At 48.0% G+C, this 24,078-nt stretch overlaps 2 protein-coding genes and 1 pseudogene across 2 annotated transcripts; 1 reads left to right on the forward strand and 2 right to left on the reverse strand.

The window, feature by feature from the left end:
- Positions 1–18: 18 nt before the first annotated feature.
- Positions 19–20,924, forward strand: DPH7 (diphthamide biosynthesis 7). Its single transcript, XM_053572662.1, has 9 exons — positions 19–342; positions 1,829–1,962; positions 5,389–5,476; positions 7,171–7,265; positions 8,679–8,851; positions 11,016–11,085; positions 11,182–11,247; positions 11,470–11,642; positions 19,690–20,924. Exons 1-9 carry the CDS (start codon positions 187–189, stop codon positions 20,118–20,120), a joined length of 1,386 nt encoding a protein of 461 aa, XP_053428637.1. The 5' UTR covers positions 19–186; the 3' UTR covers positions 20,121–20,924.
- Positions 3,758–4,436, reverse strand: LOC128572656 (dnaJ homolog subfamily B member 6-like; annotated as a pseudogene).
- Positions 20,925–22,494: 1,570 nt separating the features above from the next.
- MRPL41 (mitochondrial ribosomal protein L41) lies at positions 22,495–23,150 on the reverse strand. Its single transcript, XM_053564591.1, has one exon. The coding sequence runs from the start codon at positions 22,980–22,982 to the stop codon at positions 22,575–22,577; it is 408 nt and encodes a 135-aa protein (XP_053420566.1). The 5' UTR covers positions 22,983–23,150; the 3' UTR covers positions 22,495–22,574.
- Between the last annotated feature and the right edge of the window lie 928 nt (positions 23,151–24,078).

Genomic DNA, 24,078 nt, shown 5'->3' on the forward strand with positions numbered 1-24,078 from the left:
CCTCTTGGGCAACCAGCAGCCCAGTTGTCGACCGGAAGTACTGCCTCGCGCCCCGGAAGGAGTTTGAAGGAGCGGGGAGGTTGAGACGAAAATTACCTGGTCTGACCGTGTCCTGGCATTTCCGCGCTCGTTCTCGCCACCGCGTGTTGCCTGTACCGTCCCGAGTCGGCGTATTCTGAAGGCTGGATGACGGACATAGGTGCCCGGGAGGTTCAGGCGGTGGACACTGAGCTCACCGCCGACTCGGTGGAGTGGTGCCCACTGGACGGCCACAGGCACCTGCTGGCGTGCGGCACCTACCAGTTGCGGGAGCCGGAAGTGGGGGCCGGCGCCCAGAGCCAGGTGCGCGGCACTCGGTCGAGCTCTGCCCCGGGGAAGTACAGCGGGTGCACACGGGGAACCCTCTCTGGTTCGCGGTGGTGGAGAGGACAGAGTCCCGCTTGTAGAATCGCCCGGCAGGGAAGAAGGGACATGGCCTTACTGCCAGAAAGTAGGGTAGAAACTATTGAGAGCAGAACGTTCCCTGTATACAGATGTGGCTCAAGTTTATGGATAAAATCCATGTAGTAGGGAGAAAATAGGATTTCTTAGGAATTTTATCTAATCTCTGGATCCAAACCAGAACTCTTTTTTTTTTTTAGACAGTCTCACTTTGTCGCCCTTAGCAGAATGCCATGGCACCACAGCTCACAGCAACGTCAAGCTCTTGGGCTCAAGTGTTTCTCTTTTCCTCAGCCTCCCAAGTAACTGGGACTACAGGTGCCTGCCACAACCCCAAGCTATTTTTTAGAGAAGGGGTCTCGCTCTGGCTCAGGCTGGTCTTGAACTTGTAAACTCAGGTAATCCCCCACCTCAGGCTCCCAAGTGCTGGGATTCCAGGCGTGAGTCACCACGCCCGGCCCCAAACCAGGACATTTTTAAGAAGGAGAACGGGTACAGAAACAACAGGCCTAAATCAAGATTGTCCCTGACAAACTGGGTCATCCTTGTCACCCCAGCCTTCTCAGCTGGGTCCAGATAATCATAGAAAGGCACTTCTCAGCCAGGGTTGGTAATTTATGCCTGTAATCCCAGCACTCAGAAGCCGAGGAGGGTGGATTGCCTGAGCTCACAGGTTCGAGACCAGCCTGAGCAAGAGTGAGACTCCACTTTAAAAATAGCCAGGCATAGGGCGGCACCTGTGGCTCAGTGAGTAGGGCGCCGGTCCCGTATGCCAGAGGTGGCGGGTTCAAACCCAGCCCCGGCCAAAAAAAAACACACACACACAAAAAAAAAATAGCCAGGCATTGTGGCCCGCACCTGTAGTCCCAGCTACTCGGGAGGCTGAGGCAAGAGAATTACTTGAGCCCAAGAGCTTGAGGTTGCTGTGAGCTGTGATGTGACAGCACTCTACTGAGGATGACAAAGTGAGACTCTGTCTTTAAAAAGTACTTTTCCAGGGCGGCGCCTGTGGCTCAGTCTGTAGGGCGCCGGCCCCATATACCGAGGGTGGCGGGTTCAAACCCGGCCCCGGCCAAACTGCAACCAAAAAATAGCCGGGCGTTGTGGTGGGCGCCTGTAGTCCCAGCTACTCGGGAGGCTGAGGCAAGAGAATCGCTTAAGCCCAGGAGTTGGAGGTTGCTGTGAGCTGCGTGAGGCCACGGCACTCTACCGAGGGCCATAAAGTGAGACTCTGTCTCTACAAAAAAAAAAGTACTTTTCCAGCTCAGAAAATCAGAGGTTCTGCTTCCACTCTGGCAAACCTTTTCGTTCCCTGGATCTCTCTTTCTGTCCTTTGGGCTCCTCAGTATTTTAAGGTAATTGGAGAATACATCTGCATTTTTTGTAGAGTGGACTGGACCTTGATGAACCTCAAATCCGTTTGGGTCGGCTCTACCTGTACAGTTTCAATGAGGACAACTCCGCTCACCCTCTGGTTGAGGTCCAAAGAAGAGATACTTCTGCAATCCTGGACATGAAATGGTACAACTTGGATAACCCCACTTGGTCTGGAATTTGTCATGAGTGTCTAGTCATTTAATCAGGGAAGGCTGATACCTAATAGCCTCCAACAAGATAGCAAAATACCTGAACATTGGGTTTATTCCTTTACTTTTCTACCTACCTGTTGGCACTTGGGGAGTGCTTTTCATAGCCTTAGAGTTAGTATCAGTCTGGTAGGCAATGCACATTTTGTTTTCATAAGCTGGAAGATCTTTTTTTTAGGAACAAAATTGTAGGTTCTAAGCCAGTTTGGAGCTGAATTAATTAATTAACTTATTTATTTATTAAGATAGCATCTCTGTTGCCCTGGGTAGAGTGTCATGGCATCATAACTCATAGCAACTCAAACTCCTTTAGTAACAAAATTGTAGGTTCTAACCCAGTTTGGAGATATGTCTATTTATTTATTTAGTAATTAAGACAGTCTCTGTTTCCCTGGATAGAGTGCCTTGGCATCATAGCTCAGAGCAACTTCAAACTCCTGGGTTCAAGTGACTGTCTTGCCTCAGCCTTCCTAGTAAGCTGGGACTACAGGTGCCCCCCACAACACCCAGCTAGTTTTTCTTGTATTTATTTATTTAGTTAGTTTTGAGATGGAGTCTCACTGTGTCACCCTGGGTAGAGTGCTATGGCATCACAGCTCACAGCAACCTCAAACTCTTGGGCATAAGCGATTCTCTTGCTTCAGCCTCCCAAGTAGCTGGGACGACAGGCCCCCGCCACAACGTCCAGCTATTTTTTTTTTTTTTTTTTGAGAAACAAAAGAAATGCCTTTATTTTTGCTCACACCTTAATCACTCCATGATTTTATCAAGTATATTGTCCATAAGTGATCTTACATCGATATATCCTAAAAAACTAGAACATACTTTTAAGAATGAAAAATTATGTAACTATTTTTTCCCTCCCCCATAGAAATGTTACCATAATAAACTGTGTGATAAACTTCTAAATCATTACTTGCGAATATCTCCATATACTCTCCAAATATACCGAAGAAAATGTCGACATGTAACTGCAGGTTGGCATCCACCTTAATGAACAGAATAAACACTAGTGAAGTGAAACCAGAAGCCCAGCCACAAAATCATACACAGACACAAGAAGGCTACAGATCCCACTCAGAAAAGAATGCACCAAAGACATTCACATTTATTTTTTTTTTTAAAGCAAATGACAAAGACCCAGTATACCAGCTTTACTTTTTAAACCTAAGCTTAACATTACATATTTAAAGAACTGTCAAAACTTACTAAGATGCCAGCATTCATGCACAGCTAGAAAACATCCTTATAGTAAACCAGAAATGTTTTACCATTAATGTGTTAATATCTTTCACTACTAAATACTGAAAAAACTGAAATTATTTGTGTAGAAGGTTCATCCTGCGGTGTTAACTTCACAGCAGGCTGACGCTACTTGGTTCATGTTTCAGACACAATGGACAAGCAGGTCCATGCTGGTGTTAGGGCACACTCTTGTTCTACCACTAGTGAGGAGTTGGGGCTCACCTGGAGTACGTTTAATAAAAAAGAAAAGTGCATACAGAAATTTACAACAATTTTAAAGACAAATAAATGGTCCAATTATGTGGTCCCAACAATAAACTCAAAAGTCTATGACAAATATGGCTCCAATGAGCTGTTTATAAATACTCAGATTAGGTACAGTGATACTGAAAGTCGAGTTCATTTGAAATCTTTAAAAAAAGTTCCCGTTAATCCTCAAATGGTGCTTGTTACAGTTAACATTTCTATTAACCGCATACGTTGAGTCACTTGTTATCCAAGCACAGTTGCTCCTTACCATTTATTGTCAGGGACTTGAGCTGCCTATCTTACTCAACTTCCACTGTTTCTTGATCATTCTCCACGATTCTCTTTGTAGTGATCTTTCTGCCATTAACTATTTTTGTAGAAGTCTATATAGACTTGAAGTTGCTCATCCCACTATCACCAAATGATGTGGAAGAGAATGAAGTGAGACCCCCGTGATCTAGCGACCCGAATGAAGAAAATCCACTTCCGAAAGGTGGAAATCCATTGAAGCCAGAGAAAAATGACCCTGTTCCTCGGAGACCCCTATGATTCCCAATGAAGTCCTCAAATGGGTCTTCAAAGAAGTCAAATCTAAAGGGGTCCCTTCCACTAAAAAATTCCCGGAAGACATCCTTGGCTTACAGAATGTGAAGCCATAATCAAATGGATTGTCGAAATGACTTCCACCTCCTCCACCAGTTAATCCTTCTTTGCCATATTTGTCATAGATGTCCCGCTTTTTAGGATCTGACAAACCTCATACACCTCAGCTACTTGTTTGAATTTTCTCTCTGCTTCTTTATTCTCAGGGTTTTTATCTGGGTGCCACTTTAGTACCAGTTTTCGGTACACCTTTTTAATATCCTCGGCTGAAGCATGTCTCTGCACGCCTAGAACTTCATAGTAATCGACCATGTTTTAAATAATTGTTGGAACAGGTCCAAGCGACCTAGGGCTCCTCATGGCTCTGGCATAGCTGCGCTGGTGGTCACCCAGCTAGTTTTTCCTGTATTTGTTTATTTAGTTAGTTTTGAGATGGAGTCTCACTATGTCACCTTGGTTAGAGGGCTATGGCATCACAGCTCACAGCAACCTCAAACTCTAGGGCATAAGCAATTCTCTTGCCTCAGCCTCCCAAGTAGCTAGGACTACGGGCCCCCACCACAGTGCCCAGCTATTTTTTGCTTATAGTTGTCATTGTTGTTTGGCAGGTGCAGGCCAGATTCGAACCTGCCAGCTCTGGTATATGTGGCTGGCGCCCTAGTCGCTGAGCTACAGGCTCCAAGCTGTTTTTCCTGTTTTTAGTAGAGATAGGGTCTCTCTCTTGCTCAGGCTTGTCTTTTAACTCCTGAGCTCAGGCAATCCACCCTCCTCATCTTCCCAAGGGCCGGGATTACAAGTATGAGCCACCACGCCTGGCCTGGAGCTGAAATTTCAATGCAGTCATGTACTGTATGATGATGTTTCAGTGATGGACCATATGTACAATGATCTTATATGATTATAATAGAGCTGCCCTATATAGGTGCACCTTTTAGAAAACCTTTTATACCACATCTTTATTATACCTTTTCTATGTTTAGATAGGTTTAGACACACAAATACTTACCATGTATTACAGTTATCTGTAGTACTCAGCACAGTCACATGCCGTACAGGTGTGTAGCCCAGGAGTAATAGGCTGTACCACTTAGGTTTGTGTAAGTGTTCTCTACAATGCTCTCAAAATGACAAAATTGCCTACAGATGCTTTTCTCAGAGCATATCCTTGTGGAGCAGTGGGTGACTATAATAAATCACTGGGATGCATAATGCTCTTCTGTGCTTGGGTACATCCTATGTTCTAACGTGTAGATTCTCTCGTCAGGTGCCATATCCCAGTGGCTGGCCATGTCCTCTTGGGCTTGGCAAATGCCAGTGGATCCATAGAGCTGTTCCACCTGGTGAGATCTGAGGTCAGTGACTGGGGCCAGGCTCTGTTGGGTGGTAGGGGCTTGATCTCTTTTCAATGGTTAGCTATACATAAATATTTTAAAATAGAATGGAATCTATTTTAAATTGTATTTTGTTCTACATCTGACTTGAAGAAGAGCTTGTCTGGTGTCACCAGCAGAAGGTCTGGAGTGACAGGCGTTCACTTACCTGTTAGTGAGCCTGAAAGTTCTCTAAGGAAAGCCTGATAAGTATGTTTTGGATTGATGGTGGAGCTAAGAATAGCAATGAATTTCCTACGGGGAAATGGTGTTTCTCATAGGTTATTAGGAAAGCATAAGATTCCTCTGAATTTTTCAAGTGTCTATAGTAATCCTGTTCCATGCACTTACAAAATGACTTCATCTAATTGTGGTGGAGTAGGGAAATGGGATGTCATGTGGTGGAGTGGTGTAAACAGCCCACGAGGCTGTGCCCCATTGCTGGGAGGGAGGGACACACACTGGTGAGGGCAGTGAGGGGCTGGGGTGTAGGTCCAGCTAGCCTTTGATTCATGGGCACTGAGGGCCTGTGTAGAAAGAGTCTGCTTCGGGCCAGTTCAGAGCAGCTGCCCTATCTAAGAAACAAGGGAAGGAGTTGTGTTAGGAAGACTGGGCCCAAGGACCAGGTTTCTAGCTGGCCAGGTTGTTGGGGCGTCATTACATTTATGCACCTCTGAGAACGAGAAATGACATTTGAATGGCTTCTGAAGTGAGAACCAGAAGAAAGTCCTCATTTCAAAAAAAAAAAAAGACCTCTACCTCATTGGTTATGTGTGGGAAAGGGCTCCTCTAAGTGCATGAACTGTGGCGTCCTCAGGTCCTTCTCAGTGTCTGGCATGTGGCAGGGGGTTCAATGTTAGTTGAATGTGTGAATCAGTGACTGACATGCTATGTTCACATAAGGAGTAAATGAGGGAATGATGGCTCACCTAAACAACTGGAAAAATCTTTTTAGGGTTCTGAAGCTGTTTCCCTGTTTTTTGTTTTTGTTTTTGTTGACTTTGTTATCCTGGGTAGAGTGCTATGGTGTCATATCTCACAGTGACATCACACTCCTGGGTTCAAGTGATCCTCTTGCCTCTGCCTCCGCAGTAGCTGGGACTACAGGCACTCGCCACAATGCCCAGCTGTTTTCATTTATTTATTTTTTTGAAACAGAGTCTCACTTTGTTGCCCTTGGTAGAGTGCTATGACATCATAGCTCACAGCAACCTCAAACTCTTGGGATCAAGCAATTCTCTTGCCTTAGCCTCCCTGGGACTACAGGTGTCTGCCACAACGCCCAGGTTTTTTTTTGGGGGGGGGGGTTAAGCAGGCCAGGCTGGGTTCCAACATACCAGCCCCCATGCACGTGGGCGGTGCCCTAACCACTGAGCTGTTGGCGTCCAGTCTGCTCTTGAACTACCTCCAGCAATCCACTGGTCTCTGCCTCCCAGAGTGTTGTGATTATAGGCATGAGCCACCTTGCCTGGCCCTTGGTTTTTTTTGTTGTTTGTTTGTTTGTTTTTATTGTTTTAAGAGACAGGATCTCACTCTGTGGTTGAGGCTGTTCTCAATCTCCTGGCCTCAAGCAGTCCTCCTGCCTCACTCTTACAGAGTGCTGGGATTATAGGAGTGAGTCACTGCACCTGGTTTGGGGCTGTTTCCTTTTGACAGAGTTCCTTTATTTCCAGTAGGAGAGCAGTTACACACTACTGCCATTGTCTAGCCTTGCCCTGCAGGAGTGGTGTCTGGCTTTGTCTCTGGATTGGTCCACTGGGAAAACTGGAAGGTAAGGGGCAGGGTTGATCAGGGGTCTTGAGTCTTTCCTCCCAGGGTCACTTCCTGGTTTCATGCTATAGAGAATTAAAGCCACCTTCTGATAGCCTTTTCTTTTCCTTTCCCTCCCGTCCCTCTCACCCCTTCCCTCCCCTCCTTCCTTTTTCCTTTCCCTTCCTTCCCTTCCCTTTTCGTGGCCCCCTTTCCCCTCCCTCCCTCCTCCCCTCCCCTTCTTCCTTTTTCCTTTCCTTTTCCTTCTTTACCTTCCTTGCCTACCCTTTCCACGCCCCCCTCTCCTTCTCCTTTCCCTCCCCCTTTCCCTCCCTTCCCTCCCTCTCTCCATTTTTCTTGCTTTGTCTACCCTCTCTGTTGCCCAGGTAGGGTGCAGTGTTATCATCATAGTTTACTGCAGCCTCAAACTTCTCCTGCCTTAGCCTCCCAAGTAGCTGGGACTACAGTCATGAGCCACCATGCCTGGTTAATTCAGCTTATTTATTTACTTATTTTTTGTTTTTGAGACAAGAGTCTCACTTGTTGCCCTTGGTGGAGTACTATGGTATCATAGCTCACAGCAACCTCAGACTCTTGGGCTAAAGCGATTCTCTTGCCTCAGCCTCACAAGTAGCTGGGGACTACAGGCACCGGCCACAACGCCCAGCTATTTTTAGAGGCTGGGTCTTGCTCTAGTTCCAGCTGGTCAAGAACTCTTTTTCTTTCTTTTCTAGAGATGGGGTCTTGTTGTGTTGCCCAGGTTGGTGTTGAACTCTTGGGCTCAAGCAGTTCTCCTGCCTTGGCCTCCCGAGTTGCTGGGATCACAGGCATGAGCCACTGCATCGAGCTTGTTAGCCTTGATTGCACTGTTTAGACCTGAGAGTCTCCCAGTCGTAATCTTAGAAAACAAAAAAAGAAAGAAAATGTCCAGCATTTTTTTTTTTTTTTTGTAGAGACAGAGTCTCACTGTACCACCCTCGGGTAGAGTGCTGTGGCGTCACACGGCTCACAGCAACCTCTAACTCTTGGGCTTACACGATTCTCTTGCCTCAACCTCCTGAGCAGCTGGGACTACAGGTGCCCGCAACAACACCCGGCTATTTTTTTGTTGCAGTTTGGCCGGGGCTAGGTTTGAACCTGCCACCCTCGGCATATGGGGCCGGCGCCCTACTCACTGAGCCACAGGCGCTGCCCCAATGTCCAGCATTTTAAGTAAATGGTAATAGTATTTTTATCCAGAGAAGCTGATACTGATTTTTTTGACAAGCTAAGGGACAGTTTTGGTCTTTGTCAGATGCCTATGCAAGTCTCTTAAGAGGTGTGTCCACCTGTCACATCTATGGAGAACCTCTCCTGGGACAGGTTTTTAAACTAGAAAAGGCTCCCCTTAAAGGGAGTAAAGTGCAGCTGACTCCCCCATCGTTCCTGTGTCTAGGGCCAGTGACCAGCCCTGGAAAATCATCAGCAGTGACTCAAAGGGGCAGCTTCACCTGCTGACAGTGAGCGAGATGGAGCCCAGGCTGCAGAAAGTGGCCTCATGGCAGGCCCATCACTTCGAGGCCTGGATCGCCGCTTTTAATTACTGGCAGACAGAGACTGTGTACTCAGGTCAGTGCCCCTCTGCTGTACACGCTCGCCTCTCCCTACTCTCCTAACTTCAGTCACTGCTTATATTCCAGAAGTGACAATATTTTCCTTGTTGGACCCAGATCTTTGTTCTGGGCTGTGGGTCCTTTTGTCTTGTGGCTGCCTACTGTCCCTGCTGGACACTTCCTGGTTTTTGTGCCCTGCTGTGCAGCTGGGCTCTTTTTCTCTGTCCCACCCTACTGGAGACCTCCTGCCCCATCTCTGTCCCTATCTCTGTCATAGGATGTGGTCTGAGAGCTCAGCTCAAAAACTTGGCATCATGGTGGGTCCCTACCCTCCTGTGAGTCCCAGGTGCACTGGTTTGTCTTCTGAGTGTCTCTCAGAACTGGCCATTTTTGCTGTTTTCCCTGCAGCCACCACCATTGCATACATTTGGACAGAAGTGTAATAAGTGGTGGCCCTGCTTTCATGCTTGGCCCCTTCCAGCCCAGTGGCCAGAGCATTTGTTTATCGCACCTCACTCATTGTTAGAGCCCTTCATGTTTGTGTTTCGTTTAGGGTAACATTCAAAACATAAGGTGAGATTCCCCATGGCCCTGTATTATTTGGGCAGACCTACCTTTCCAGTCTGTTTGATGATTGCTCTCTGCTCTCAATCTTCTTTTTTTTTTTTTCTTTTTGAGACAGTCTCACTATGTTGCCTTTGATAGAATGCCATGGTGTCACTGCTACAGCAACCTGAAACTCTTGGGCTTAAGTGATTCTCTTGCCCCAGCCTCCCAAGTAGCTGGGACTATAGGCTCCTGCCACAATGCACGGCTGTTTTTTTGTTGTAGTTGTCATTGTTGTTTAGCAGGCCTGGACTGGGTTCAAACCCACCAGCCCCAGTGTATGTGGCCGGAACCCTAACCATTAAGCTACAGGTGCTGAGCCTGTGCTCTCAATCTCCTTTCCTCAAACGATCCGTGTTCCCCCAGGTGCAGTCTTTCATCATATGACATTTCCTCCACAGGTTAATTCTACTTTCCTGGCGTGCTCAGCTGCAAACCTTTGGAAAAGCTAACGTGGAACATGCACCCTTGGCAGCCCGTACTCCCCGATCCCTGCCACCCTTCTCACAACTCCTCAGGGTCATCCTCAGTATGATCATGTGTTCAGGGCTGATCTGTCCCTGGAGGGCGGGGTCCTAGTCTGTTCTATTCGCTGTCACAACTTTGAACAGTAAGAACCATAAAAATTTTATTTCTTGAGGTCTCTCATTCTTGGATTTGGCAGGAGTGTGGTGGGGCAGCAATTTAATGAGTCAGGCCAATCCATGCATTTAGCACTTACTGAGCCCTTACTATGTGTCAGGCACTGTTCTAGGTGACTGGGACCCTTCCAGTGGACAAAATAAGCAGAAGCTCCTTCTTCCATCACTTGTACATTGAGTGGGGAGTGGGAGAGTGAACACAAACTTGACCTACAGTAAATAAGGAGATTGCAGTGTGGGTCAGAGGTGATACGTACTTTGGAAAGAATGAAGGTAGAGGAGGTGAGGAGATGGGGGAGCTGGGGCAGGTGCAGACTGCTCTTTCAGGGCAGGACGGTGGGGGGTGGGGGACAGGCCCTGGGCATCACCCCAGAGATAGTGGGTGGGCAGATCAATCAGCCCAGGCCCTTTTGCTTCTGTCACTTTCCCCATGGGCCCTGCTTCTGAGCCTTCGGGACACCTCTGTCTTGGTGGCTCAGTGCTGCAGCTTCTCTGCTCCTCTTATCCTTTTAGTTCCTCTACAACAAGTGCAGGGTGTCTTTCATTCTGAGGTTACATAGCCCATTCCCCTTTCGGACACGTGGTGGGCGCAGAAGCTTGGCCACGTGTGACCTACTAGTTCCTCATGAGCGGCAGCTGCCTGGTACTGAAGCCCATAGTTACCATTTTCCCCTTTTGTTCCTACAGGTGGAACTGGAGACATGTCCCTTCTTCCCTGCAGGCCCTGCTTCAAGTCTGTAGGTGGTCAGGGCATAGGGTGACTGTTCCTGCATATTGTTTCTAGGCTCTCCTGGTCACGCAGAAAGTTTTGTGGACCAATTTTGGCCTGGTCAGGTCCACAAAACTGCCTGACAGACATAAATTGCCTGGCTGAGAAACAGCCGTTTCCTGTCATCACTGTCATTGTTGACAGGCTTCTCTGTTTTCACTCAGGGGGAGATGATGGCCTTCTGAAGGGCTGGGACACCAGGGCACCTGGCACATCTCTGTTCACCAGTCAGAGGTAACTGGCCCAGGGTCTGAGCTCCTCCTCTCTGCACTTTTTGCTACAGAGTGTCCCTGTGGGGCACTCGCTCAGGCGCCATCCTCTCACCCACAGACACTCCATGGGCGTGTGCAGCATCCAGAGCAGTCCCCATCGGGAGCACATCTTGGCCACTGGAAGGTGAGTCTGCTAGGGTGGACTCAAAGGGGCCCTTGCATCTTTCATGTCCTTTTCTGGTGGAAGCCAATCACAGTGTTGCATGTGGCCAGAGTGCAGATGTCTGGGTTTGGGAAAGGGGACTTTGTCCCATGGAGCAAGTGGGATGGGTCCCTAGGAGTTGTTCCCTGGGGAATAAGCCAGCATGGGCTTTGCTGCCAGCCTGTGGGGGTTGGTTGGTTTCAGCTATGATGAGCACGTTCTACTGTGGGACACTCGGAACATGAAGCAGCCGTTTGCAGACACCCCTGTGCAAGGCGGGGTGTGGAGGCTCAGGTGGCACCCTGCCCACCCACACCTGCTCCTGGCGGCCTGTATGCACGGTGGCTTCAAGATCCTCGACTGCCAAAAGGCAGCCGGTGAGTGTGGGAACCCTGGCTGCTGGGCCTTGGGTTGAGGGCCTCCTTTCCCCCCCTTACCCTTTCAAGCTCTTCTGTCATCTTTCACACTTTCCCAGGCTCACTCCCTAGAACTTATGACTTGTCACCATGCCAATCCCAGTACCTGAGAGCTCTGTACTCTTCACTACTGCTTCCTCTTGTGTTGTTCATGCATAACTACCAGCTCTCTTGTCTGCAGGTAGTTTGAGCCCATGGCCTGATGTTCTTAGAGTGCTCCAACTCTTTCCCCTTGCTACCTTCTCAAATTCTCCCCAAAGCACAGCATTGTTGGGCACGTGCTTCTCTGTGCCTGAGCCATGGAGTGTGGCTGCAGGGAGAAGTCCACTTGGAGGCCCCTCCTCTCAGGGTCTCACTCCAGAGGGTCCTTGTGCTTCCTTGTGGTCCTTGACGTCCCTCTGGCATTAATCTCCTGCTGTTGGAATATTTTCTCTCTTCTCAAACCCCCACCATCCCCTCCTCCTTCCTCACTGTAAGCTCTCAATCTGTCCTCTTCACTCCTCCAAAACAAAGCGATTGGAAAACTGCTTGTTCTTCCCACCATCCTTCCTCAGTCACTGCATGTGGGCCGCCTCTCCCCTGCCACAGTGACACCCAGGCTCCTGCTCTGCTGCAGCCTCTGCCCAGGAATCAACTCCTGCACTGTTAGCCTGCCTTTTCTGCGTCTTTAGTTTCTCCATTCCTTCTGCATCACTCCTACTAGTTATGTGAGCACACCACCAGACTTCCCAGCTTAGAACTTGCTGAGAGTTTTGTCTTTATTAACGTAGCCATTTATGGTGATAAGCCTTTCTCTGAGTATGGCTTTTGCTACACGGTTTGGCATGTTGTATCTTTATTTTCAGTTATCTGAAGGTATTTTCTCATTTCCCTTATGTTTTTTTTTCTTTAACCATTATTTAGGAGTGTGTCGTATATTTTCCACATTTTTGTGAGGTGTCCCAGATTTCTTTTTGTTATCGATTTCTTTCTTTTTCTTTTTTTGTAGAGACAGAGTCTCAATTTGTCACCCTCGGTAGAGTGCTGTGGCATCACAGCTCACAGCAACCTCCAACTCCTGAATTTAGGCGATTCTCTTGCCTCAGCCTCCCAAGTAGCTGGGACTACAGGTGCCCACCACAACACCCGGCTATTTTTTTGTTGCTGTTTGGCCAGGCCAGGTCTGAACCCATCACCCTTGTCATATGGGGCTGGCGCCCTACCGTACACTGAGCCACAGGTGCTGCCTTGTTTTTGATTTCTAATTCTGTTCTACTGTTGATCCCTTTCAGAGTTTTTGAGACTTGTTTTGTGGCCTAGAATATGATCTGACATTTTGAGAGGAATGTGTGTTCTGGCATTGTTGGGTTGAGTGTTCTATGGATATCTGTTAGGTCTCATTGGTTTATAGTGTTGTTCAGATCTTCTAGTTCTTTATCATTGTTATTATGATTTTTTAGAGACAGGTTGGAGCACAGTGGTGTCATACCTCAATGAAGCCTCAAACTGTTGTCCTCAAACAGTCTTCCTGCTTCAGCCTTCCAAAGCCAGGATTGTAGGTATGAGCTGCTGTGCCTGGCCTTTTCTAGTTCCTTATTGATTAGTCTGTTCAGTATTGAAAGTGGAATATCGACATCTTCCGTTATCACTGTAGAACTGTCTATTCCTACTCTTATTTCTGTCAGTTTTTGCGCTTGTATTTTGGAGCTCTGTTTTTAGATGTATGTTTGTTTGTAATTCTTGTATCTTCCAGATGTGTTGACCTTGTTTTCAATATAAAATGTCCTTCTTTATATCTAGTAGCATTTTTTGTTTTAAAGTCAACTCTGTCTGAGATCAGTATAGCCACTGAAGCTTTCTTTTTCTTTTTTTTTTTCCCCCCCACCAAGCTTTCCTTTTTTCTTTTTTTTTTAAAGAGACAGAGTCTCACTTTATCGCCCTTGGTAGAGTGCTGTGGCATTACACAGCTCACAGCAACCTCCAGCTCCTGGGCTTAGGGGATTCTCTTGCTTCAGCCTCCTGAGTAGCTTGGACTACAGGCACCTGCCACAAAGCCCGGCTGTTTTTTTGTTGTTGTTGCAGTTTGTCCGGGGCTGGGTTTGAACCCACCACCCTCAGTATATGGGGCCGGCGCCCTACCCACTGAGCCACAGGTGCCACCCTCCAGCAAGCTTTCTTATGGTTGCTATTGTATCATACACATACATTTTTTTTTTCTTGAGACAGAGTCTCACTTTGTTTCCTTCAGTAGAGTGCCTTGGAGTCTTAGCTCACAGCAACCTCAGACTCTTGGGCTTAAGCAATTCTCTTGTCTCAGCCTACCAAGTAGTTGGGACTACAGGTGCCTGCCACAATGCCTGGCTATTTTGTTGTTGTTGTTGCAGTTGTCATTGTTGTATGACAGGCCGAGGCTGGGTTCAAACCCACCAGCTCTGGTGTATGTGGCTGGTGCCCTAGCCGCTGAGCTATAGGCACTGAGCCAATATTTATTTATTCTTTGAGACAGAGTCTCACTTTTTTGCCCTCCTTAGTGTGCCGTGGCGTCATAGCTCACAGCAACCTCAAACTCTTGGGCTTAAATGATTCTCTTGTCTTAGCCTCCTGAGTAGCTGGGACTACAAGTGCCCCCACAATGCACAGCTATTTATTAGAGACGGGGTCTAGCATTTGCTCAAGCTGGTCTCAAACCTGTGAGCTCAGATAGTCCACCCACCTCGGCCTCCCCAAGCGCTGGGATTACAAGCGTGAGCCACTGGGCCTGGCCCCTGTGACCTCTCTGTGCCTCACACCAAGAGGTTTGTGATGCCTCTTTACCCATTATTGGTGACCTGAACTCTGTTTTGTTCAGGTGGTGTCTGCCAGATCTCATCATTGTAGAGATGTGATTTTTCTCTTTATAATCAACAAATAATCTGTGGTGAGAGTCTTTGAATGTGTAAGTAACTATTTCTTACCAGACTTTCACCCAATTTAGTGATGATTCTTGCCTGAATAAATTATTACTGTGATAATTATAGAATGCTTTACCTTCTATATTAGTTAACATTCTTTTGTAAGGTAGAGCTTTCTCTTCTTTATGTCTGTCTATATTTATTTAATATCCATGTAGATACATGTTTTTTTGTTATTTAGCGGTTCATAATCTATTATTGTCATTATTTGTTATAATGTTCAAATTGTCCTAGAGTTTAAGCATGAAAGCCCCTTTTAGCTGGCTTCTCTGTTCTTTTCACATGTCCCCATTGTCTTTTATTTTTTATTTTATTTTTTTGACAGAGTCTCAAGCTGTTGCCCTGGGTAGAGTACTATGGCGTCACTGCTCACAGCAACCTCAAACTCTTGGGCTTAAGTGATTCTCTTGCCTCAGCCTCCTGAGTAGCTGGGACTACAGGCTCCCGCCACAACACCTGGATATTGTTGTTGTTGTTGTTGAAGTTGTCATTGTTGTTTAGTAGGCCTAGACTGAGTCTGAACCCACCAACCCCAGTGTATGTGGCCGGCGCCCTAACCATTGAGCTACAGGTGCTGAGCCACTCAGGCTGGTCTTGAACCCATGAGCTCAAGCAATCCACTGGTCTTGGCCTCCCAGAGTGCTGCAATTACAGACATGAGCCACTGTGCCTGGCCTCTGTTGTCTTTTTTTTTTTTTTTAACTCTTTTTGGTACAAGATATTCCAAATTCATTTTGTGTGTTCTCCCTCCCATTCCTGCAATCAGCTGTCTCTGGAAGGAGTCCTAGAGTCTGTTAATGGTGAATTGTGTTTTGAAGCCAAGGTCCTATTGACAGTTGTTCTCACAGTCCTAGAGAGCCAAGCATGTATGTGTGTGTACATGTGTGTCATGAGCACACGCTCATCATGACACCTCTAATTCCAGCCTAACATCACAGTGCCCTCTCTTGCCTTCCCCATTACGTGTGTATCTCCCAGCTCCGGTGAGAACCCTGGTGCCCAGCAAACATTTACTTACTTGCTTAACCTTGTAAGTTTGCTGCTAGTACTATCAAAAGCACACTTATTAAGTAAATTCAAGACATTTCTGCAGTTCTTTTTTTTTTTTAGATCAAGGTGTACCTAGTCAGTCTGGTGGCTAGGCGCAGTAGCTAATACCTGAGAGTAAACTGCTTTGGAAGCTGAGGTGGGAGGATTATGTGAGCTCAGGCATTTGAAACCTGCTTGGACAACATCATGAGACCACATAGCTTTAAAAAACAAAGTTATAAGAATCATAATATTACAGCTAGATGATAGGAATAAGTTGTAGTACTCTGCACCACTGCAGGATAACTATAGTTAACAATTACATATATATATAATAGTTTGAGGTAGCTGGAAGCAGGATATTGAATGTTTCCAACACAGAGAGATGATAAATGTTTGAGAAGATGGATACATTGTAATCATTACCTGATCTGATTACCATACATTTCTACGTATCAAAACTTCACTGGGCCCAGGTGTGGTGGCTCACACCCAAAATGTTAGCAGTCTGGGAGGCTGAGAAGGATGGATGCCTGAGCTCAGGAGTTTGAGGCCGGCTTGAGCAAGAGCAAGACTCTTGATTCTAAAAATAGCTGGGCATTATGGTGGGCACCTGTAGTCCCATCTACTAGGGAGGCTAAGGCAAGGGAATCATTTGAGCCCAAGAGTTTGAGGTTGCTGTGAGCTATGATAACATGGCACTCTATTGAGGGTAACAAAGTGAGACTGTCTCAAAAAAAAAAAAAAATCACTGTGTACCCATGAATAGGTACAAAAAAAGAAAATTCTAGAAGAAAAAAAATAAACCAGGGCGGCGCCTATGGCTTAGTCGGTAAGGCGCTGGCCCCATATACCGAGGGTGGCGGGTTCAAACCCGGCCCCAGCCAAACTCCAACCAAAAAATAGCCGGGCATTGTGGCGGGTGCCTGTAGTCCCAGCTACTCGGGAGGCTGAGGCAAGAGAATTGCTTAAGCCCAGGAGTTGGAGGTTGCTGTGAGCTGTGTGAGGCCACGGGACTCTACCGAGGGCCATAAAGTGAGACTCTGTCTCTACAAAAAAAAAAAAAATAAATAAATAAACCAATGTCCAAAAAAAGTTACTTGTATTAGTTTTGTGTGTTAGTGAAATTATTTATCTGAAGTGCATTTACGTTTATTTGATTCTTTTTTTTTAGACAAGAGTCTCACTTTATAGCCCTCGGTAGGGTGCTGTGGTGTCACAGCTTATAGCAACCTCCAACTACTGGGCTCAAGTGATTCTCCTGCCTCCGCCTCCCAAGTAGCTGGGACTGCAGGCGACTGCCACAATGCCTGGCTATTTTTTGTTTGTAGCCATCATTGTTGCCTGGGCTGGATTTGAACCTGCCAGCTCAGGCGTATGTGGCTGGCGCCTTAGCCGCTTGAGCCACAGACACCAAGCCCTCCTTGTGTTTCTTAAACTAAATACCAGATGTTGTTAGTAGCTCTATAGAGTCCTGGGCATACATGTCCTCTATCATATTAAATTTAAAATTAGGGTGGTGCCTATGGCTCAAAGGAGTAGGATGCTGGCTCCATATGCCGGAGGTGGTGGGTTCAAACCCAGCCCTGGCAAAAAACTGCAAAAAATAAATAAATAAATAAATTTAAAATTGAATTGTCAAGTTGAAGAAGTTCTTAGACGTATTCTCCTTGTTCATTCATAAATGTCAGTCCTAGCTGAATCGTTATTTAACAAGTCTGCATTACATTGCAGTAGTTGGTACTGATAGCATTGCTCCTGAATTCTCCAATGGGTCTTGGAACCACACCTGGAAACTTGGTGTCCATAGCAACATAATTATATTTTCGAATAACTTGATGAATTTTCTTCATCTCTTTATCCAGGTTGCAAACCCAAACTTGACAGACTCTTTGGCTGTGATCTACAGTTGCCTCTGGTATAGTGAGGGCACGAAGGACCCTAGATGCCAAGCATTAAAATGTTATGTTTAATTGAAGATTTTCCTTTTTTTGAGAAAGTCTCACTTTTTCACCCCTGGTACAGTGCCGTGGTGTTGTGATAGCTCACAGCAACCTCAGACTCTTGGTCTCAAGAGATTCTCTTGCCTCAGCTTCTTGAGTAGCTGGGACCTTCAGGCACCCACTATGACACTTGGCTTGTTATTTGTATTCTTAGTAGAGATAGGGTCTCGCTCTTGCTCAGGCTGGTCTTGAACTCTTGAGCTCAATCTGCTCACTTCAGCTTGTCAGAGTGCTGGGACTACAGGCCTTTGCCACAATGCCTGGCTATTTTTAGAGACAGAGTCTCGCTCTTACTCAGGCTGGTCTAGAACCTGTGAGCTCCAGGCAATCCACCTGCGTTGGCCTCCTAGAGTGTTGGGATTACAGGCATGAGCCACCGCACCTGGCTGAAGACTTCTTTCATAAAATACTTTGTCTCTTATTTATGTACTTGGGTTGCTGAGCTCAAGCTCCTCCTCCTCCTCTTCACCATAGAGATAGCACTTGGCAGCAGTAGCGGGAGCCCTATAGATACCTCTCACCCAGTAGAGGGGATAGGGGAGCCATCACTGCGCCATCAGTTTTAGAGACAGTGTCTTGCTCTGTCACCCAGGCTGGAGGGCAGTGGTGCAAATGAGGTTGCTACAGCCTCCAACGCTTGGGCTTAAGAGATCCTCCCACCTTAGCTTCCTATCTGGGAGTGTGGGTGCAGGCCACCACACCCGGCTATTTTTTCCTATTTTTTATAGAGACAGGGTCTTGCTGTGTTGCACAGGCTGGTTTTGAACTCTTGGCCTCAAGTGATCCTCCTGCCTTGGGCTCCCAAAGTGCTGGAATTACTGGCATGAACCACTGCACCCACTCCTCCGTGCACTTGAACCTTCAGCGCCCACTTTGGCATCTCCTCCCTGCTCCATCTGTGAAGCACTTACTTCCCACTGTCTTTTGTCTGTTCATTCATTGTAAACTCTGTGAGGGCACAGACTCTATCTTGGTACCTTTTCTGAATCCATAGGAGAGGTCCTGGCATTTTGGATGACTATTAGGTGAAGGACTAGCTGGGGAAACATCCCCCAGGAACAGCAGCAGCCTCATTCTGGGGCTTCCTGCCTGAGGCCCCTGTGCCTGTCTCAGAAAGTTCAGCATCTTGCTCCTCCTAGGCCCCACCTCTGCCCATTTGAAGCCCTGGGGCCAGGGAGCCAAGTCTCTGATGCTGTGACCAAATTCTCGGCATGTGGTCTAATCCAGTTTCCTTCTGTGCTGCCCTCAGCCTTTCTTCAAGCAGTGGTCATTCAGGTTTCAACTCAGATCTCTGGCAGTAATCCCTGTGCTTTAGAGGTAGTGAGGGACAGCCCTTTCAGAGTGGTGTGACAGGCCTCCTGGCCATGCTGAGCCAGTCTACACCCCCAGCTCACTTCCTCCTGGCTCTCCATGACTATTCTCAGCCCTGGCCTGGCCTTCTGACCCCAGACCACCTCTGGTCTCAGGTGTGGCCATACTTCCTCATTTCTTCCTGGACATCATGTCCCTTGCACACTGTTCATTGCTGTGCCCTGTCTGGCATGCTCCCAGACCTCTTTCATCCTGCTCTCCATCTTCTAGTGCAGCCCTATCAGTGACCCCCTTCCATGCTAAAACCCAAGCTCTGAAGTGGGGCGGGCAACGCTGTTCTGTGTGCTGCTCTTCTCTGTGCTGTGGCTTCTCTCTCCTTGTCCTGTTTCTCGTACACCCCCTGCCCTCCTATTTGGCTGGCTCCTTTGTTCTTTGCTTTTAAGTCTTTCCTGAGGTATATCCATCCATGTCTGAGAAGCTACTATTGAGTTCTCCAAACTTGGAAAAGCTCCCCTTCCTCATGGTCTGTAGTCCTGTTGTTTTCTGAGGAACACGTGCATACGCTGCAAGGTGAAATGTCTGTTCTCTTCTCCACCTGTCTATCCAGGTCTTGATGCTTCTGCATGACTTACAGGGATTGCTCTCATGGAATCTCCTTTTGAGGGTGGACAGGGACATTGATTGGGGCTAATCAACTCTAGGTAATGTTGTTCCCTGTGTTCTCTCTCACTCCAGAGAGGCAAGAAGCGACAGTATTGGTGTCCCAAGTGTTACCCAATTCTCTGGTGTATGGAGCTGACTGGTCTTGGCTCCTCGTCCGTTCTCCACAGCCAGTTCCTTCCTGGTCCTGTCTTCATAGTGACCCAGGAGTCAGAACAGGAGACCTAAAGGTTGCAGGCAAGTTGCCAGCACCCTCTCTTGAATGCATAGTGGATGATGGGGAGGGCCCTGCCAAACTCCAGCGTGAAACCAAACCACTCACAGAGGACAGGAGGAAGATGGGCACTGAATCGCTTGCCAAGGAAGCCAAGCCCTGTGACTGCAACCTGTACCTGGAAGGGGTAAACTCAGACATAAGCCTGCTGGCCACTTGCTCCTTTTATGATCATGCTCTCCACCTCTGGAAGTGGAAGATGAACTGGGCTCAAGATCATTCCCACAAGTAAACCAAGAATGTGACTTTTTGAGTCATTTGAGATTCTCACTGCAACCCTGACTGTGACTGCACCTTATGGAATCTTGACAGTGGACAGTCAGAAATGCTGCTGGCTTCCCTGCCCGGTCATGCAAGTGGATTGTGTGGTGCTGTCTGGCAGTAAGTGGGACAAAAACTTGGTTTCCAGCTTGCAACTTGTTAGTTTCTCAGGGAGACTTTTAACTTTCAGCCTTTTATACATGTTTAAGCACCTAGAGTAGAACCTCTGTAAGTTGACCACCTAAGGGTGCTGTAGCAAACTGGTCGACATATTGAAGTGGTCAGCGTAAAGAGCTAAGCCCACTGCACTGATAACACACATGTGATGCACGTCCAGTCTATGAAAATTAGGATCACTTAAAGTGGTCAACTATGATGTTTCTACTGTATTTATATTAACTATAATGAAACTTAAGAACAAAAGTTACTTTATAACATGAGAGTATTGTAATTTCAAATGAAGACTTTAAAAGATCTCATCATAGCACCAGAAACACTTGTACAGTTTTAACATGCCTAACCCACAAATCTGAAATACTCTAAAGTCTGAAACTTTGTGAATGCAGACATTATTACTACACAAGTGGAGAATTCCACACCTAATTTCCTGTGATAGGTTCCATTTATTAAAAATACTGTATAAAATCACCCTCAGGCTATGTGTATAAGATGTTGATGAAGCATAATTGAATGTCATGTTTGAATTTGGATCAACCCATCCCTAAGATAACTCATTATATATATACATATATTCCCAAATCCAAAAGAATTTGAAATCTGCAACACTTCTGAGCCCAAGTGTTTTTGCTGGTCTTGGCTCCTCCAGGGAGAAATGTTGCCTTAGGGCAATAGTTCTCAAACTTCCTAAGGCCACGGCACTTTAATAGAGTTCCTGTGAAAAAAAAAAAAAAATAGAGTTCCTGTGGGTTACCCACAGGTTGAGAACTGCTGCCTTAGTGCCTCATAAATGGGAAATATGTTAAATCAGTGTGAGGCACTAATGACTTTCATCATAATTGTGGCATTAAAAGAACTATTAGCTTCCAGGGCAGTGCCTATGGTTCAGTGAGTAGGACGCCGGCCCCATATACTGAGTGTGGTGGGTTCAAACCCAGCCCTGGCCTAACTACAACAAAAAATAGCCGAGCACCTGTGGTCCCAGCTACTTGGGAGGCTGAGGCAAGAGAATCGCCTAAGCTCAAGAACTGGAGGTTGCTGTGAGCTGTGACACCATGGCTTTCTACTGAGGGCGACAAAGTGAGACTCTGTCTCTTAAAAAAAGGACTATTAGCTTCCAAATTTTACATAGATGGTGACTGCAGCAACAAACTAGGTGTATGACATGACTCCCACTTTGAATATTCTTGTCTCTCGGGGTGAAGCTGTGTTGCTAAAGTACAAACCATTGTAAAACCCAAATAGACATGGGTGTTTAGAAGCAGAAAACATGCACTTCTATCCTTTGCTTTCTTCTTTTCTGATAGGGCACTACATGCCAATGTAGGTCAGACTGCTACAAGAAATTTTTCTACATTAAGGCAACAAAATTTCCAGCTAATCGGCCTGGCATGGTGGCTCAGGCCTATAATCCCAGCACTCAGAGGCCGAGATGGGTGGACAGCTTGTGGTCAGGAGTTTTGAGACCAGCCTGAGCAAGAGCAAGACCCTGTCTCTACTGAAAACAGAAAAATTAGCAGGGCACAGTAGTGGCAGGCACCTGTAGTCCAGCCAAGGAGTTTGAGGTTGCAGTGAGCTAGGCTGAGGCCACTACACTCCACCTAGGGCAATAGAGGGAGACTCCGTCTCCAAAAAAAAACAAAAGAAAAAATCCAGCTAATGGCCTTTTTTTTCTACAGAAAAATGTTGAATCCTCCCACAGGGTGTGTGTTATTGATACTTAAGGTCAACTAATATTAAAGTACATAAGATCTGAGGGACCATGCGCTGATACAGGCACACACACAGACTGGTGTATAGGAGAAACCCCAGTTTGGCACTTTTTGTGTGGCCTGAACGTTAGGTTTGCCCCAAGAGGTATAGTTACCTTCACCTAACCAAAACAAACCTGTGGCCTTGGAACCCCATAGGAAATGTGCTCATTGTTTCTCAGGCTAAGCCTCTGGGGGGACCAGGCGGCGCCTGTGGCTAAGGGGGTAGGGCCCGGCCACATATACCGAGGGGGGGCCGGGTTCGAATCAAACTGCAACAAAAAATAGCTGGTCGTTGTGGCAGGAACCTGTAGTCCCAGGAGTTGGAGGTTGCTGTGTGACACCACGGCACTCTACCGAGGACGATAAAGTGAGACTGTCTCTAAAGTGCGACCTGATCCAAGAACACATGCTGTGCAGAGCGGCAAAGGCCTTTAATAGAATTGAGACCAGGGCGCTCCCTCCCACCCGGGTGAGCGGTCCGTTTCGCCCGCCGTCTAGCGCAGGAAGTTCCTGGGGTACAGCTGGAAGAGCTTGCCGTCCTGCGTAGGCTCGAAGCCGTACTTCTCCAGGCCGTTGGGGTCGAAGGTGCCGTCCTTGACGTCCTTCTCGATGGCGGGCGCGGCTGCAGCCTCGAAGAGCTCCCGAGCTGTGAGGGGCGTGTCGACGCCGGCGGGAGCGCGGTAGCTCACGTAAGGTTTGAGCTTGAAGCCAGCCAGATCCGGGACGACGAACTCCGGGACCATTTCCTTTATGAGCACAAACTTCCGGCCCGCGGCGAAGACGCCAGTGCCCTTGGCGCCCCGGCCCTTACAGAAGGTGCGCGGCCCGCGTTTGCTCGTCCACTTGCTCATCCTGTCCGCACCGCGGATCAGCGCCCGGGCCGCCGCGTCAAGGACGCCCATGCTGCGCCTGCAGAGCCCGTCGGACCCACTCGGGCACTCGTCCGTCTGCGGACGGCTCAGAAGTTCCACGCGGTACGCGACAGGCAGCGATGCGACCCCCGACCCGCACGCTAGCCTACTCCGCTCCCAGGCGACTGCCGGGCAGCCACCACTCTGCAGCAAAAGCGGCTCCGATTGGCCACTGCCGCATTCAATGCGCAGCCTCCGCCCTATGATGGGGTGTGACCTCAGGGGACTCGGCCAATGCGTGGAAAGATCCGGGCGCGGGGCTGAAGGCGGGGGGCGGGGTGAGGAGTCACTCCCCTGCCCGCCCCGAGGTAGCGGGGGGGTGGGGGGTCCCAGACGAGGCCTCGGGCGGCTATGTCCCTCCGTTCCGGTTTCCGCAAATTACACCTACGGGGCCCGTTGCCTTGGTGTCATTCGCTGCTGCCTCGGGTTTGCTGGGCCCGTGGCGTCGGAGTGGGACGCGGTCCGGGCAGCCCTGAGGCGTCTTCGGGCCGGGCCCCTCTCTACTGGAGACTCTGGCCAATGGGGTCCCCGAATTCATCATCTCCGGGCCCCGCACACCGCTCTGCGCTCTGAGCCCGCTGCACTAGATAGTATCACCGTTAGCCTCGTAGCCTGCCAGCCCGGAAGTTCCATGGTCCCTCCGCCGCGGAGCCGCCTCCCCAGTCTTAGTCCCTCCCTGGAGGATAGGGGAACTCCTTCCCCAGTCTCAGCCCCTTCTCAGTTGAGTCCTTTCCCCAGATGCCAGCGGCGCCTCCTCCCCAGTGGTGCTCTCTCCCCTGTAGAGCGCCTTCCACAGTCCTTCCCTCGCGGTGCTCACAGCTCAACGATGCCTCCCCAGTCCCTCTACCCTGTCCCAGGCATGCTGAGCTGCCCAGACTCCCTTGACCCAGTAACTTGGCTGCTGTTCTGAGTTCCCAGCAGCCACGTGAGGGCTGCTTATAGGGAGAAGGAGGCACGGCGGCTGCTTTTCAAAACACAACTTCTGTTTATAGAGAACAGGATTTTTCAGCAGGATGAAAGCGTTCATTTGACTTGAAAAGGAACCTAGGTAAAAGCCTGGAACCACAGCTTCCCTGATGTACGCAAG

This window comes from Nycticebus coucang, chromosome 2, assembly GCF_027406575.1.
Source record: "Nycticebus coucang isolate mNycCou1 chromosome 2, mNycCou1.pri, whole genome shotgun sequence".
In the NCBI taxonomy this organism is placed as follows: Eukaryota; Metazoa; Chordata; class Mammalia; order Primates; family Lorisidae; genus Nycticebus; species Nycticebus coucang.